This window comes from Gopherus flavomarginatus, chromosome 1, assembly GCF_025201925.1.
Source record: "Gopherus flavomarginatus isolate rGopFla2 chromosome 1, rGopFla2.mat.asm, whole genome shotgun sequence".
In the NCBI taxonomy this organism is placed as follows: Eukaryota; Metazoa; Chordata; order Testudines; family Testudinidae; genus Gopherus; species Gopherus flavomarginatus.
This window is the reverse complement of record NC_066617.1, coordinates 94,796,330-94,810,669: the sequence shown is the minus strand read 5'-3', so window position 1 is coordinate 94,810,669 and position 14,340 is coordinate 94,796,330. Positions and strand designations below refer to the sequence as shown.

General features: G+C 42.3%; 3 protein-coding genes across 3 annotated transcripts in view; 2 read left to right on the top strand and 1 right to left on the bottom strand.

Moving 5' to 3' along the window:
- The window catches only part of LOC127051530 (guanylyl cyclase C-like), a 63,401-nt gene extending 59,569 nt beyond the window's left edge, over positions 1–3,832 (top strand). Inside the window, exons 25-27 of the mRNA XM_050953946.1 lie at positions 192–286; positions 775–851; positions 3,664–3,832. Coding sequence (XP_050809903.1) covers positions 192–286; positions 775–851; positions 3,664–3,832 — 341 coding nt within the window. The remainder of the gene's footprint in view (positions 1–191; positions 287–774; positions 852–3,663) is intronic.
- PLBD1 (phospholipase B domain containing 1) overlaps positions 1–14,340 on the top strand; it is a 219,305-nt gene that overhangs the window by 15,656 nt on the left and 189,309 nt on the right. The window lies entirely within an intron of this gene.
- The window catches only part of IFT56 (intraflagellar transport 56), a 206,796-nt gene that overhangs the window by 149,296 nt on the left and 43,160 nt on the right, over positions 1–14,340 (bottom strand). The gene's annotated exons all lie outside the window — the stretch shown is intronic.

Sequence of the window (14,340 nt, the reverse complement as noted above, 5' to 3'; positions counted from 1 at the left end):
TGTGATGCAGTAGTTATTTTTGAGTTCAACAATATATGGGTAGTTTTAATGTCATTTGCTCACAGAATGAGTCTTAAGACATCAATGACAATTAGATACACCTCTGCCATAGCACAGGTTTGCATAGAAAATGAACATGTTCATGCATTGTTTCCGAATCAAACATTGGTTGCCTGTTTGTTTATTTTTAGCTTTACGGATTCATGTAAGTGGGTCTACGATCGCCATCCTGAAGAGGACAGACTGTCATTTCCAGTATAAAATGAGAGGAAAGACTTACCTGAAGGTAACATATACCATGCCTACAAACACACAGGAATGAAACTTATCTAAAGGTATCATACACCTGAGATGTTCACCTGTCTTAGACAAACAGCAGTAGAGCAAGAGAGACCTATCTGTTGGTAACACAGCCACAGGGTGATGGAGACACCACTCTAGAATTAATATCACCGTTGAAAAAGCATTTGAGGCATAAGTCAAGGCAAAACAGATGTCCAACATATCATTGGTAATAAAAATTTGGAGAGGAGACAGTGGTGAATGGGCCTGGTGGGAGAGGCCTATTAATTTGCTCACCTTTGCTTTGTTACATTTATTTGTTTCAGTTTATAAAATCTGATAGGTGCCCATCCTATGCTCTGGGTGCCTGTTACATACAGTAAGCAAAGACAATACAACCATAATATAATACAGTATAACATAAAGCATATAAATCATATATTGTGCCTATGTAATCCCTAAATTGTGCTTCTCTCTTCTCTGACATACTAGGGCAAAGGAACTGAGATTACCTATTGGCTGACAGGGGTGAAGGACCAGCAGTATAATCTCCCAACACCTCCTTCTGTGTAAGATGTTCTTTATTTGTGGGAAGGGAGAAAGAAGCTCTCAGGCCTTGAATTTCAGCCTTCACCAAAAGTGCTGAAGTGCACTTCTCTCCTCAGAATTTTTAACTGACTATACTTTTTGATATTCCTTGGGTTCATGTCAAGGACACAGCAGTGTATGTGCATATGAACACATGCAAATATACATAATAGCTGTCACAGGACAAGGCCAGATGGCTATAGGAAAGTAGTGAGAAACAGGTATGTTAGCCCCAGGCTAAACAAATTCCTGTTACCATAGTAACCAAATGGCAGTTGCTCCAGGTTAATCAAGACACCTGGGGCGAATTAAGATCCTTCCAGAAAGCAGTGGAGACGGCTAGGTTGATTGGGACACCTGAAGCCAATCAGGGGCTGGCTGAAAGTAGTTAAAAACCTCCCAGTTAGATGGTTGGGTGTGTATGTCAGGAGCTGTGGGAGAAAGTTGTGCTATTGGAGAGATTGAGCAGGACACACAATATCAGGCACAAGGAAGGGGGCTCTGAGGTAAGAGTAAAGTGGAGGCTGTTCTGGAGAAGTAGCCCAGGGAATTGTACGTGTCCTGTTTCTAAAAGGTCAGCTACCATAGCTAATACTATTAGGGTCCCTGGGCTGGAGCTTGGAGTAGAGGGTGAGCCAGGGCTCCCCCACCCCTTGATTAATCACTGAGACTGGGAGATAACAGAAACTGTGCAAGGGAGGATTGCTTCTCCTCATTTCCCTTGCTGGCTTATGATGAAAATGACTCAGTAGGTTGTGACTCTTACCTCTAGAGAGAGAAGGGCTATGGAGGGTCAGAGTGAGCTTCTGAGGCTAGTGAAATTTCCCAGGAAATGTGGGACCCGTGGAGACAAGGACAGAGCTTTGTATGTGTATATGGACACATGCAAGTATACATAATAGCATTAGTTCTGGGATTGCTAATAGGCTTACATACTTTACTGGATCAGGGCGTTGGATGAGAGACATTCAAGGAAAACTCACCAGAAAGGGATGTTGATTTAGTAGGTGTAGGTTCAGATTGAGGTGGGGGGGGTGGGGAAAGAGTGGTGATACTCTCCCAAACTTTACCCCCTGTCTGTGCTTGAATCACTTTTACCACTAAAATTACATGCCAATGACAATAGAATGTTCAGATTTTATTATGTAATTTCCCTTCTTTTTTCTTGTATGATTTGATCACTAGTGAAACAGTTAGTAACACTAACATTAAACTGTCATCACTAAGCTTCAGACTCTATACCAAAATGAGATGAACGAGAGCAGTTCACATCAATTAGTTACCATTTTAGGTTGTTTGCAGACTCAGGCACCTTTGTTTATATTGGGTTCTCATTTTGAAGATTACCTTCACAGGCATAAAGTCTAGAGACTTAATTTTTAAAAACTTCTAAACAAAACTTCAGTTTCTGGAGCATAAGAGAGGAGTTACCAGGTAAAAATGCTAGGTTGATGTCCTGGTTTAATCAGACCCAAGTAGGTAACAGTCTTCCTTTTGAATTAACACTGAGTCAGTTTCTGGAGTAAAGGGATGTGGTGACACTGAAGTGCTGCCTTTCAGAAGTGACATAAAACTGAGTTCCTGACCACTTGTGGTCATTTAAGATGTACTTTGCTCAGTACAAAGGGCATTAGTTCCTGTGACATGATCAAATTCAAGTCTGACTGATTACATTTTTCCAAATAGTTTCAGTGAGATATGGAGTTCTTCTTCACTTCCTCTCCTAACCCATTGTGTAGTGTTGCTATGTACTATTTACACAGCTGTTGTGATCCACCTCAGAAGTGACTGTGTTTCAATACAGATTGAAGTAATTCCTTTACATACTGTATATGGTAGTTTGGGCTCTTTTATTTAGTGCCTTTCACCCCAAATGTAAAATATTTTTTATTGCAAAAGTTTTGAGAATTAGGTCATGTCCCATTGCACAAGTTCACCACTCCTCCCATTCATTCATATCTACCTGAAGCAGAAGAGACTGCCTTTCTCTCAGGGTAAGAGGTGATTTTTGTCAGGGTCTTTCCAGACCAGAAAGCATCTAGTTTTCTGGATAGTTTAAAATCCCACGCACTCTTGAGTGACTTGTTCTACAAACATTCATCTGTGGGCTTAGGAAGTGATATTCCTGGCCTATTTTCTTCAGTACATTTCTTTTCTAACTAGGCACTTTTTTTAACCTAAAGAAATTTTAAGAAGAGCAACAGAGAATCGCCTTTAGGATTTTGGCACTCGGTTTGAAGGTATCCCTCAGACTGTACCTATTGCTATCTGTGATGTTTATGTCTTCACTCTGTGATATGGCACCAATCTTATATATATGGGAATTTTTGAATTGTTCTGCATGGGACATACCTGTGAAAATCATACATGTCCCATGAATTTCTGGCAGAGTGGCAATTCTAAGAATAACACCACTATTTTGAGAAACACCTGCAGCTGAATATTAAAGTACTTGAAACTGGGTCTGGTCATAGAGTCAGTCCGTTTCAACTAGATTTGTGAATCCAGTTCAGGTTTTTCTCCTCTTCATTTAAAGTGACTTCACAGACTCTACAGGTGGGAGATTGTGATGCTAAAACAAACTTCCTTGGCAGAGACAGTAACTCATATTGTTAGAAACTGTCACAAGTAGACCCTGAATTGGATTTCTAAGTCCACTTAGAATCAATTCCATCTCATTAGTATATGGAGGGCTTCTGGAACGATGGCAGGATAGAATTGTCTAAAAATGGCTTGGAAACTGAGGGTCCTAGTTACCTGTACTGCATGAAATCTTTCTTCTGCTATTTCCAGGGAGAATCAGCAGCGGTTGCAAGATGACTTAGCAGGGATGATAACAGAGTGTCTGGAGAAAAGGCAAACTGAACGGGTCCTGGTGCGTGAGCCTTCCCGGGTGGCCAGCTACCGAAAAGGCACCCTAGAGTACCTGCAGTTGGCCACCACAGAAAACTCCAGCACCTAGCTGTAAAACTGGATGTCTAATGTGACATAAAAACCATGTACAGGCTTTGGAAGATACTACGGAGAAGCTGGAGACTGGCACTCTCAGGGAGAAAAACCAAGATTGTTCTCTCTTTGGGAAATGTCTCTACCACTTGGCTTTTTATCAGTGAATCAGATAGATCCTTTGCTGTGGTGCCAAAATGTAGTTGCCTCCATGCTTGCTGCATCTTCCCAATCACCTGATTGCTTCACCCAGGCACATCCTCCCTGATCTGGGGAGAGAGAAAATATCCATTTGAGACTGAAAGATATTGTCTAATGTGATCAGCTGTTCAATGACCCATTTCCCAAAGCCTTCTCTATAGAGTCTTAATTTATCATGATTTTAAACTTAGTGTTTAACTTATGTTATTATACTAAACAGATTCTCCCTTAGCTCAAGTGGCAATGGACTAATGTTTTTGGAGATAAATATTATGGGTTCCATCCTTGCTGCCTTTTATGTACAGGTTAGCACAGACTCCATATGTGCAGCCACCAATGCATTGTATGTACAGTCCTTGAATGCAGTTTTTTTTTAGACCTCTCCTCTCATGCATAGTTGGTCATTAGTTCCTGCATAAGTCCTTTGATTTAAATAGTTACACCACAGATGAATCAGTTGGCGCATGTTATTATGTCTCCTGTCCACACATTCCAGTCCTGTGCATTTCCTTTCCATGTATATCATTGGAAATTCATTTTCAGTTACCCTCACTTAAAAATATGCATTCTGTTTCTAATTTGAGTTTGTCTAGCTTCAACTTCCAACCATTGGATCTTGTTATGTCTTTGTCTGCTAGATCAAAGTGCCCTCTACTATCAAATCTTCTCCCCTTCTGCTATTTCAATCCCAAATTTCTCCTGCTTGTTTTAAAAAGAAACTGCAAGGCATTATATTCCAAATGGCTTAGTAAGACATACTTCTGCCTCCAACTGGAGAAGATTTTGGCTGCACTTTTCACTTGCTCGTTTGAAGTCATCTCACCAAATACAACCTACAGCTGTCTTTGATCAGAGTGAGAGCCTTGTTTTGGTTAATGAGCATCTACATTTCCTCCTATTGAGTTTGTACATCTGCACTTCATGTTCTTAACCACATTGCTTGTCTATATTCCCCTTTCCATTTGTGCATGTGCCTGCAATCCCGCTGGCCATGTGCATCTCTGCATACATTCTGTGTGATAGCATATCTTCATGGATTGAAGATAGTCTGTGGTGGTATTATGTAGCTTGATAGCTAATTGATTCCAAACATCTCAGCACAACTAACATTAGAACACAATACATTGCTCAAGGGTGGCTCTAGGGATTTTGCCACCCCAAGCACGGCAGGCAGGCTGCCTCCCACGGCGTGCCTTCAGAGCGTCTACTGGTCCCACGGCTTCAGTGGACTCGTCGCAGGCGTGCCTGTGGGAGGTCCTCCAAAGCTGTGGGACTGGTAGACCCTCCACTGGCAAACCATCGGAGGCAGCCTGCCTGCAGCCCTCGCGGCGCCGTCCGAGTGCCCCCCGCAGCTTGCCACCCCAAGCACGCGCTTGGCGTGCTGGGGTCTGGAGCCGCCCCTGACCTTGCTATGGGTTTGATTAAGGTAAATGAGGAACAAATGAATATCCTGCACCCCAGGCAACACTACAGGACCTTCACTGGGGAGGTGCTAGAAAATAGGGAAACCAAAGGAAAGTCTAAAGTTTGAAATGCTTTCCTTGCTAATAGAACTGCAATAATGTCTTGTGTGAGGATCTGAGAGAAATGCAGAGAGATGTTGAAAGGAAAGAGCAACTGGATTCAGAGGGTCCTTTATCACCCTGACGATAGTTCCAACCATGTTTAAAAACTTGTCTGCTATGACAATCAGCTGTAAATCACATATTGGAGCTAAATATAGACATATATTTAACTCATTTCAATATTCCTTCCTGGCCAGCAATGTCAAATGGAGAGAGCATGTGATAAAAGTGAATTTTCATTTTATGAAGCATGTTTCATACATGAAAAATTATGAAATACTTGTTTTCAGGCAAACCTAGCACTTATGCATTCAGACTTAAATTAGAACTCATTTTATTGAAAGAGGAATAGTTAGCCACTGCACTGGGGTTTATCCTCACCTCTTTTTAAGAAGTACCCTGGGACCTTCACCTTTCAACTAGACTAGAAACAAGGACAAAACAGTTTTGCACAAGGATGGTATATTTAGTAGTGCTGCATCCCTGCTACTGCTGCAGCACTGCAATATGAGCTTTGGGCATAAGCCGAAGCCTTGGCGTGTGACTTGAACGAGAGATCATCTGATGTGAAAGAGCTACCACACAAACTACAGTGACAGCCTTTAAAAGAGTCCTGGTGAGAATGGCAATAGTGGTTCAGACCAATGGTCCATCTAGTGCCCAGTGCCAGATGCTTCAGACCAGGGTCGGCTCCAGGCACCTGCTCAGCAAGCAGGTGCTTGGGTGGCCAAGGGGAAGGGATGGCACGTCTGGCAATTTGGCGGCGAGTCCCTCAGTTCCTCTCAGAGGGAAGGACCTGCCACTGAAGAAGAAAGCAGCACAGTGGAGCTGCCGCTGATCACGGCTTTTTTTTTTTTTCTTTCACCGCTTGGGGCGGCAAAAACCCTGGAGCTGGCCCTGCTTCAGATGGAGTGAACAGAACAGGGCAATTTATAACGTGATCCATCTCCTGGCATTTCAGTGCCAGCTTCTAGCATTTAGAAGTTTAGGGACTCCCAGAGTATAGGGTTGCATCCCTGACCATTTTGACTAATAGCCATTGATGGACCTATCCTCCATGAACAACTTTTTTTTTTTAAACCCAGTTATACTTTAGACTGTCACAACGAGTTCCACAAGTTGAATTTAAACCTCCTACCTCTTAATTTCATGGGGTGACCTCTGGTTTGTGTGTTATGCAAAGGAATAAATAAAACTTCCTCATTCACATTCTCCACACCATTTATGATTTTATAGACATCTATCATATGCCCTTCAGTCATCTCCTTTCTAAGCTGAACATGGAAGCTGTTCCATACCCCTGATAATTTATGTTGCCCTTCTCTGTACTTTTTTCACTTCTAATACATCTTTTTTTTTTAAATGGGGGCAATCAGAACTGCATGCAACATTCAAGGTGTGGGCATACCATGCATCAACAGCTGCTTTAGAACATCAGGAGGAATACCCAAAATAGGACAAGAAATCTACATGGCCTACAAGTAATCTGGATTGCAGGGGGCAAAGGAGGGATGCTTCTGCTTTATCATCTTGCTTTCTGAGACATGAGCACATTGGACATATTTTTTCAGCAGCATAAGGAACTGGTCTTTCTTTGATGCAAAATGTGTGGTCTCACAGGGCATGGCCTCATTCTTGTAAAAAATACATTGTTTTACTGAGTGCTTTTCTGACAAACAGTCACTTTGTGATTCTTGAACATACCTAAAAAGAACAGGAACCTTGAAGCTATTGGTTAAAATGGCACCAGTTGGTACTAGGCACTATGGGCCACTGGATGAAGCAGCAAGTCAGAGGCATAACAGCATGACCCTCACAACATACAGGAAATTGCTGCTGTGATGAACCTGCCTCTGGCAGGAAGAGCAAAGATTTAGGAGTGGAAGACAAGCATCCATAGGGGAAGCTGAAGAGAGGCCAGCCTTGATCCCAGCAGTTGGAAGAATGGTATAGAGAAGGGGTTCTCAACCTTTTTCATCCTGAGGCCCCTCAAATGCTATAAAAATTCCCTTGCCCTCCTGTGCCACAATTGTTTTTCTGCATACCCTGTAACTTAAAAGCCAGGGCTGGCATTAGGGGATAGCAAGAAGGACAGCTGCCTGGAGCCCCATACCACAGGGGGCCCCTGTGAAGCTTTGTTGCTCAGACTGTGGCATCAGCCCTGCAGCGCGGGGCTCAGGCTTTGACTTTCTGCCCTGGGCTCCAGCGATTCCAATGCCAGTCCTGCTCTCCGGTTTATTTTGATTGGACCCCCTGAAACCTGCTCATGGCCCCCTAAAGGGGCACCAGACCCCAGATGGTGTAGACAATAGAGCATGGGGGGGAGAGTGGGGGAGACTAAAGACAGGTGATCTTGGTTCATCTCCTAGGTCGGAGGCTTCCCCTGTGCCCTTGGGCAAGTCGATTCACCCTGTACCCAGCTCCCACCTGTAAAATAGGAGTAGTTCCACTCCCCATGAGGATAAGTCCCCTGCTGAGCATCAGGGCTGAGGACCCCCACCAGCATCTAGGTAGAGAGACATGTCTGTGGGCAGGGGCTGGTGAGTGGCTCATCCCTGGGGCTGTTGCCGCGCTGAGGGGCTTGTGTGGGTGGGTTCTGCGGGGCAGAAGGGCAGCGAGCCAGGGGGTCGGCAGCACCTGCCCAGCCCCAGTGTTTGGCGGGAAATGCTAGCGACGTGGGCTCAGGAGTGTCCAGGTGCCGCTGCCACCCAAACCCTCTGATGACTTCTCTAAATAGAACATGGATTTTTTTATGAATTGGTTGAAGTAGTTTGATAAATTTCACTCCACAATTTGGGTGCAGTTTATAGGGAGTATTCAATTGATTATTCTGTATTTGAAATTAGCGATTTTAAGATCTCTGATTAGCTATGTCACTTAAATCAGCTGGTATTGTTTTTGTTCCCTTTTTTGGGTGACATTGTTTTTGACTAACTTTGTACAAACAAAACTTAACTGATATGCAGGGGCTGTGGAAAGCCATTTAAAGTGTGTGGGGGCCTTTTAGGCATTTTCCCCCATTCCCCAATAGCCTGATTCCCCTGGATCATGAACCCCTATGTCAGCCCCTCCAAATATGAGTGAGTGGCCTTGAGACCTGATGCATGAGGTTTTAGTACCACTTAAGTTTGTCCTGGCCAAAAAAGTGGTGAGGCTGGGACCCTGGGGCCCTGGCTCCTCAGCTTATGCTCCTCAGCTTATGCTCCTCAGCTTGTTTGTATGTTTGTGAAAATCATGCATGAAAGATTCAAAATGCAAAACATAATTCACATAGGGTTTGAATGTTTCACTCAGAGCTAAGGCTGAATAGGTTGACTGCAAACCAGGTGGAGTGAGATAAGACTGTATGGATCCCTTAAATGTACTTTTCCAGACTCTAGTGGTAGTGTTCAGGTTTTTTAAAAAGTATAATATTGTTTTTGGAAGTTAGCTGGACTCTGCTGAAACAAATTAACTCTGTATTGAATGGAGATTTTTGTTGGGAATTTCCTTCATTTAAAAAAAAATCAAAGAAAGAAAACAAAGAGCAACAGTTTAAACTGAGTTGGCTAATAAGGCCTGTGAGAGGAGAGCACTTTTCTGGCAGTTCTTGTGAGCATATCAAAGCTTGTCTCCCCTTCTGCAGATTGTAGTAAGTCATAGAAGGGGAGGGGTAAATTGCGATGGAGGAAGAGAATTATACCTGATTGGGGTGTGAGAGTAGTGGATGACAGAGGGGGAGAGTCTTTTAGTCACACCAAAAACTTTATGTACTTTAAAGATTTTTATATTTAGAAAATGTTAGTGTCTAGTTTTTAAAATGTGTATAAAAACCTCCAGCTTTCCCCATTCCATACCAACTTTTTATGTCCCTCTTTTTTGCTCCTAGATTCTACACACATGCCCGCACATACATGCATACCTTCTCCCCTTAATAATAAGATTGAACAGTTAATTAGCTCTTTTCATCCATAGTTCAAAGCAGTTCTTCACAAAACCTCTTGCCTTCCTCATTGCCCCTTTGAGTCCAGGGAGTACAGCTCTCCATGGCTTCCACAAATCCTACCCTTTCATGCTTTCCCCTGGTCTCCTGCCCTCAACCTTATCCATGTATCCCCTAGTTTAGGCTCAGGAACCCATACAGTCAGCAGCAGGTCAGATTATACTTACAAACATTTTAAAATAAATTGAAAGCCTACTGTAATAGCCTCATAAAGACAGCTCTATACCAGTGGGAGAATGGAGCCATACATTACAAGAAGGGAGGGCATAAAGCAAAATAATGCATCTTGCCATTTTGACGCACCTCTGCACAGACTGTTTCTCCACCTTAGTCTAACTGACTGGGAGTCAGGATCAGGTTTTACTTCAACATGTTGATTTTTTTTTTTTAAAGGCAAAACAGCAAACAGTTGGTTTGCTTCAAGGAAGAGAACATCTTGCAACATGCAAATCCTTAAATTACTAAATTAAACCTTCTGTGTAAGAACAATAATTAACTTCTCTAGTTGTTCTTGGTTGCTTCCCATTTATTCACTAAGTTAAACAGGAATAGATTATTTGCAGTCCTGTCCTTCCAGTTTTCCACTTCCTCCTCTTTATATCCCTGTTCTTATACTCTCCTAGTTAATGCCTGTCCTACCTACTGAGCACAGAACACAGACACCATCACACAAGCTCTTCATATTATAAATATTTACATGTTGTCCACTAACTCTTTCTCTTCTCCATCCCTCAACCCCTCCCCCCGCAAACATTGAAAGATTCTACTCTTCAGCAAGGCCAACAAAATAAATATATACATTTGGAGTTTGTAGGCCAAGTCATTTTGGAGATATGATGAGTCAAAACAGTCTTGAGAAATTTCTCATCCCTGGGTAAAATGGTTCTGGGTTGTGACATTCAGGGTATTAGCTTTTTTGAGTAAGATGTGCTCTGGGGAGCAGGCTGGAAGTCAGACTTCTAAATGGAAGCTAGCTTCTACCTTAATGATAGAGATGCTAGTTCTGCGCTGTAATGGACCTGTTGCACCATCTGTTTTCAGGAGAATCTGGCTTGTACTGCTGTTTATTAACTCTTGTTCTCTCCCCCTTTGTTACCCTTCACTCCTACCTGGTCAGTTTTCGTGAACTCAACTTGCAGCAAGGTGGATAAAAATCAATGATTTAAAAAAAAATTTTTTTTAATTTAAATTGGATTTTTTGATAAAATGCTTTTTGAGGGAAAAAACCTATCTAAAGATATTTTTAATTAAGATTAAAGCTCAAAGATATCATGGAATAGGGATTAAAAATTCTATTCTGTAGTATGAGACAATATATTCATGTAATGTTTAAGAAAACGTTTGTAAATGAGTTCCAATGGTTCATGGATTAGGGACCCAAATTTATGAGGTTCCAGGGGGTTCTGTATAGATTATTTAGGTTAATCTTTCTATTTACCCAATGGGACTCAGTGCTCAAACTAGAAGATACCATCAGTGATCCTTAGTTTTGCAGTTCTCAAACTGGATTTGTGTCTCCAGAGATAACATGCTTGTTAACAGCAAAAATGTTTTTAAATAAATAATAAGTAGAGATGAGAAATAACAGACCTCAACCCTATCGTCCCTCTGCAAATTTGTGTACACAGAGTCAATCCCTTACTTCTCTCTAAAAGTGCAAAGTTTCAAAAGTTTCATAGATAAGTTTGTGATAAGAACCAGCAGATTACAAAAAGAGATAATTGATGAAAAAAATTGCCTGGTTTTTTATACAACAAACTCTCCTTTCCGTATGATTGAGAACCCCACACTTCATTAACACCAGGATACAATCCACCCAAGACAGCAGATGTTGCAGGCAAATTGCTGGATAAAGTGTATGAAGAAGAAATTGAGCAGTGTGCTCCACTCTTCAAGACTCTAGACCTTTTGCAATGTCCACAATGATCCTGTTGTATATGCTTGTGTGACAACAGAAGGGAATGTCTTCCTTAAAGAAACAATTAATACATCAGGAAATGTACACACAGCAGAATACTTACAAGAAGTAGCAGTAGGAGCTATAACAAACTGTGGGGAAAAAATTCAACTGTCTAGTATGCAGCTTGGTCACAGACAATGCTGCAACTGTATCCAAGATGAGAAAAAATTATTTAGAAGAGAGTGAAAAGAGTCCCAACCTAATAATATATGGTTGCAGTGCTCATTTGATGCACCTCCTAGACAAAGACTTCAGTGTTCCAGAAATAAAGGCTAATGTTGTTGAAATTGCAAAATATTTCCGTAACAACCACTTTTCAGCAGCTGCTCTGAAAAAAGTGAGAGGAACCAAGCTAACTCTCCCACAAGACATGCAATGGAACTCAGTAGTGGACTGTTTTGAGCACTATATCAAGAACTGGCCTAATCTGATGACAGTTTATGAACAAAATCATGAAAAAAATAGATGGCACTGTCACAGCCAAAGTTCTCAACATTGAGCTTAAGAGAAATGTTGAACATATGCTGAGTACCCTGAAGCCTATTTCTGTAGCCTTGAACAAAATGCAGGGAAATAGCTGTTTTATTGCTGATGCTGTTGAAATTTGGAAGGAACTGAGTGAGATCTTAAACAGAGAAATATGCAATGACAAAAGTTAAATTACAAGCATTAAAAAAACGAATGGGACAAGCACTATCTCCAGCTCATTTTCTTGCAAATATTGTCAATACTCAGTACCAGGTTCAAACCTTAACTGCTGAAGAGGAGGAGTTGGCTATGACATGGACACTAAGCAATCATCCCTCCATAATGCCAACTGTAATAAACTTCAGAGCTAAGCATGAACCATTCAAGAAATATGTTTGCTGATGATGTTTTACAGAAAGTCACACCAGTGAACTGGTGGAAGTCACTTAAGCACTTGGATTCAGAGACTGTTGAAGTGATAATTTCACTTTTAATGGCAGTAGCTGCTTCTGCCGGCTTCGAAAGAATATTTTGTTCTTTGGACTAATTCATTCCAAATTGAGAAATTGTTTGGGATCTGAAACAATTCTTTCCCAGATTATGAACAAAGAGGAAAATGAAGGTGAAGATGACTGAGTTACTGGGGAAGCCAATATTTTAAGTCTCATGTTGACCAGACTGACATAGTCGATTTTGATTTTTTTGTTAAATATTTAACTATTTTAGTTGAAAACAATTTTAACAAAAATAAACCTCACTTTAAAAAACTTGAATGTTTAACTAAATTCAAAAATTCATATGCTTGTTTTGTTAAAATATTATATGTTTGCTCTTGAAGGAAAAACATCCAGAATATGTAACATTGTTGTTTTAGTTAAATAAAACAATATAAATGTTTGTCTGGTGATGTTCCCCTCCTAATACAGCATGGCAAGAAAATCCTCCAAATATTAATGATTAACCTGTTGAACTGAACATAAGAATGGCCATGCTGGGTCAGACCAAAGGTCCATCCAGCCCAGTATCCTGTCTGCCAAAAGTGGCCAATGCCAGGTGCTCCAGAGAGAGTGCACCTAACAGGTAATGATCAAGTGATCTCTCTCCTGCCATCCATCTCCACCCTCTGACAAACAGAGGCTAGGGACACCATTCCTTACCCATCCTGGCTAATAGCCGTTAATGGACTTAACCTCCATGAATTTATCTAGTTCACTTTTAAACCCTGTTATAGTCCTAGCCTTCACAACCTCCTTAGGTAAGGAGTTCCACAGGTTGACTGTGCGCTGTGTGAAGAAGAAGAATTTCCTTTATTTGTGTAAGCAGAGTCAGGATAAGCTCTACCCTGACATCTGGTGGAAAGAATTTCAGAGAATGTATTTGCATAGGCACGCCTACCCTATCCCAGACTGCCGAGCTGTGGGACTGCTTGGTGACAAATGACTCACCCTCACTTGGGTGGTACTTGCTAGACAAGGGACATGGGTTCCAAAACCCAGTGAATTGAGAGAGGCTGGGGACAGGTATCTGTACCTGATGGTGCAGTCTCCTTGTGGAGCCAGCAGCACCATTTCCACCCCCTCTTCTCTCCACTATGGAATGTCAGAGTTGATTTTTTTTTTTATTCCCTCAAGAATCTAAATACAGGTTACTGAGCTGAACTCACTTTGGGCTAATGGTGCACTAGCACTGGGGCTCCCTTTCTAAGAGCTGAGATCACTGAGAGTTGAAATCACTAAAGAGCTGAATTTACTGAGCTGAGAGCACTGAGTACTGTGTTAACTAGTAGGGGAGCCTGAAGATATACTGTGGAACCGAGCAGCTGGCGGAGTGGAGCAGTTGTGGGGACGGCTGGAGCGGCTCACGGGACAGCTGGTGGCAGCGGAGTGGCTGGCAGAGCGGAGTAGCTGTGGGATGGGTGGAGCAGCCCACAGAGCGAATGGAGCTGAGCAGTTTGCAGGGAGAACTAGAGCAGCTCATGGAGCAGAGCAGCTGGTGGAGCGGAGCCGTTTCTGAGGACGGCTGGAGGAGCAGAGTGGAGCGGCTGGTAAAGCGGAGCAGTTCGTGGAGAAGGCGGAAGCAGAACCCATGGAGAGGCAGGGCAGTTGGCCCCGGACCACGTAAGGTGCCCCTTTCTACCCAGGCTGGGGGGAGGGGCCTCTGCAGATAAACTCTCGAACTCTGGGGTGGCATTGACCAGAGATTTTTGGGTTGTTGGATTTCGGGGTGATTGGACTTAAAACCCTAAGGGGAAAAAGGACAGTGCCAAACGTACGTGGAGGTGGGTTTTTGTTTATGGTTTGTGTTATAACCCTGTTTGTGGTGTTTCTCCAATGGGATGCCGCATTGAT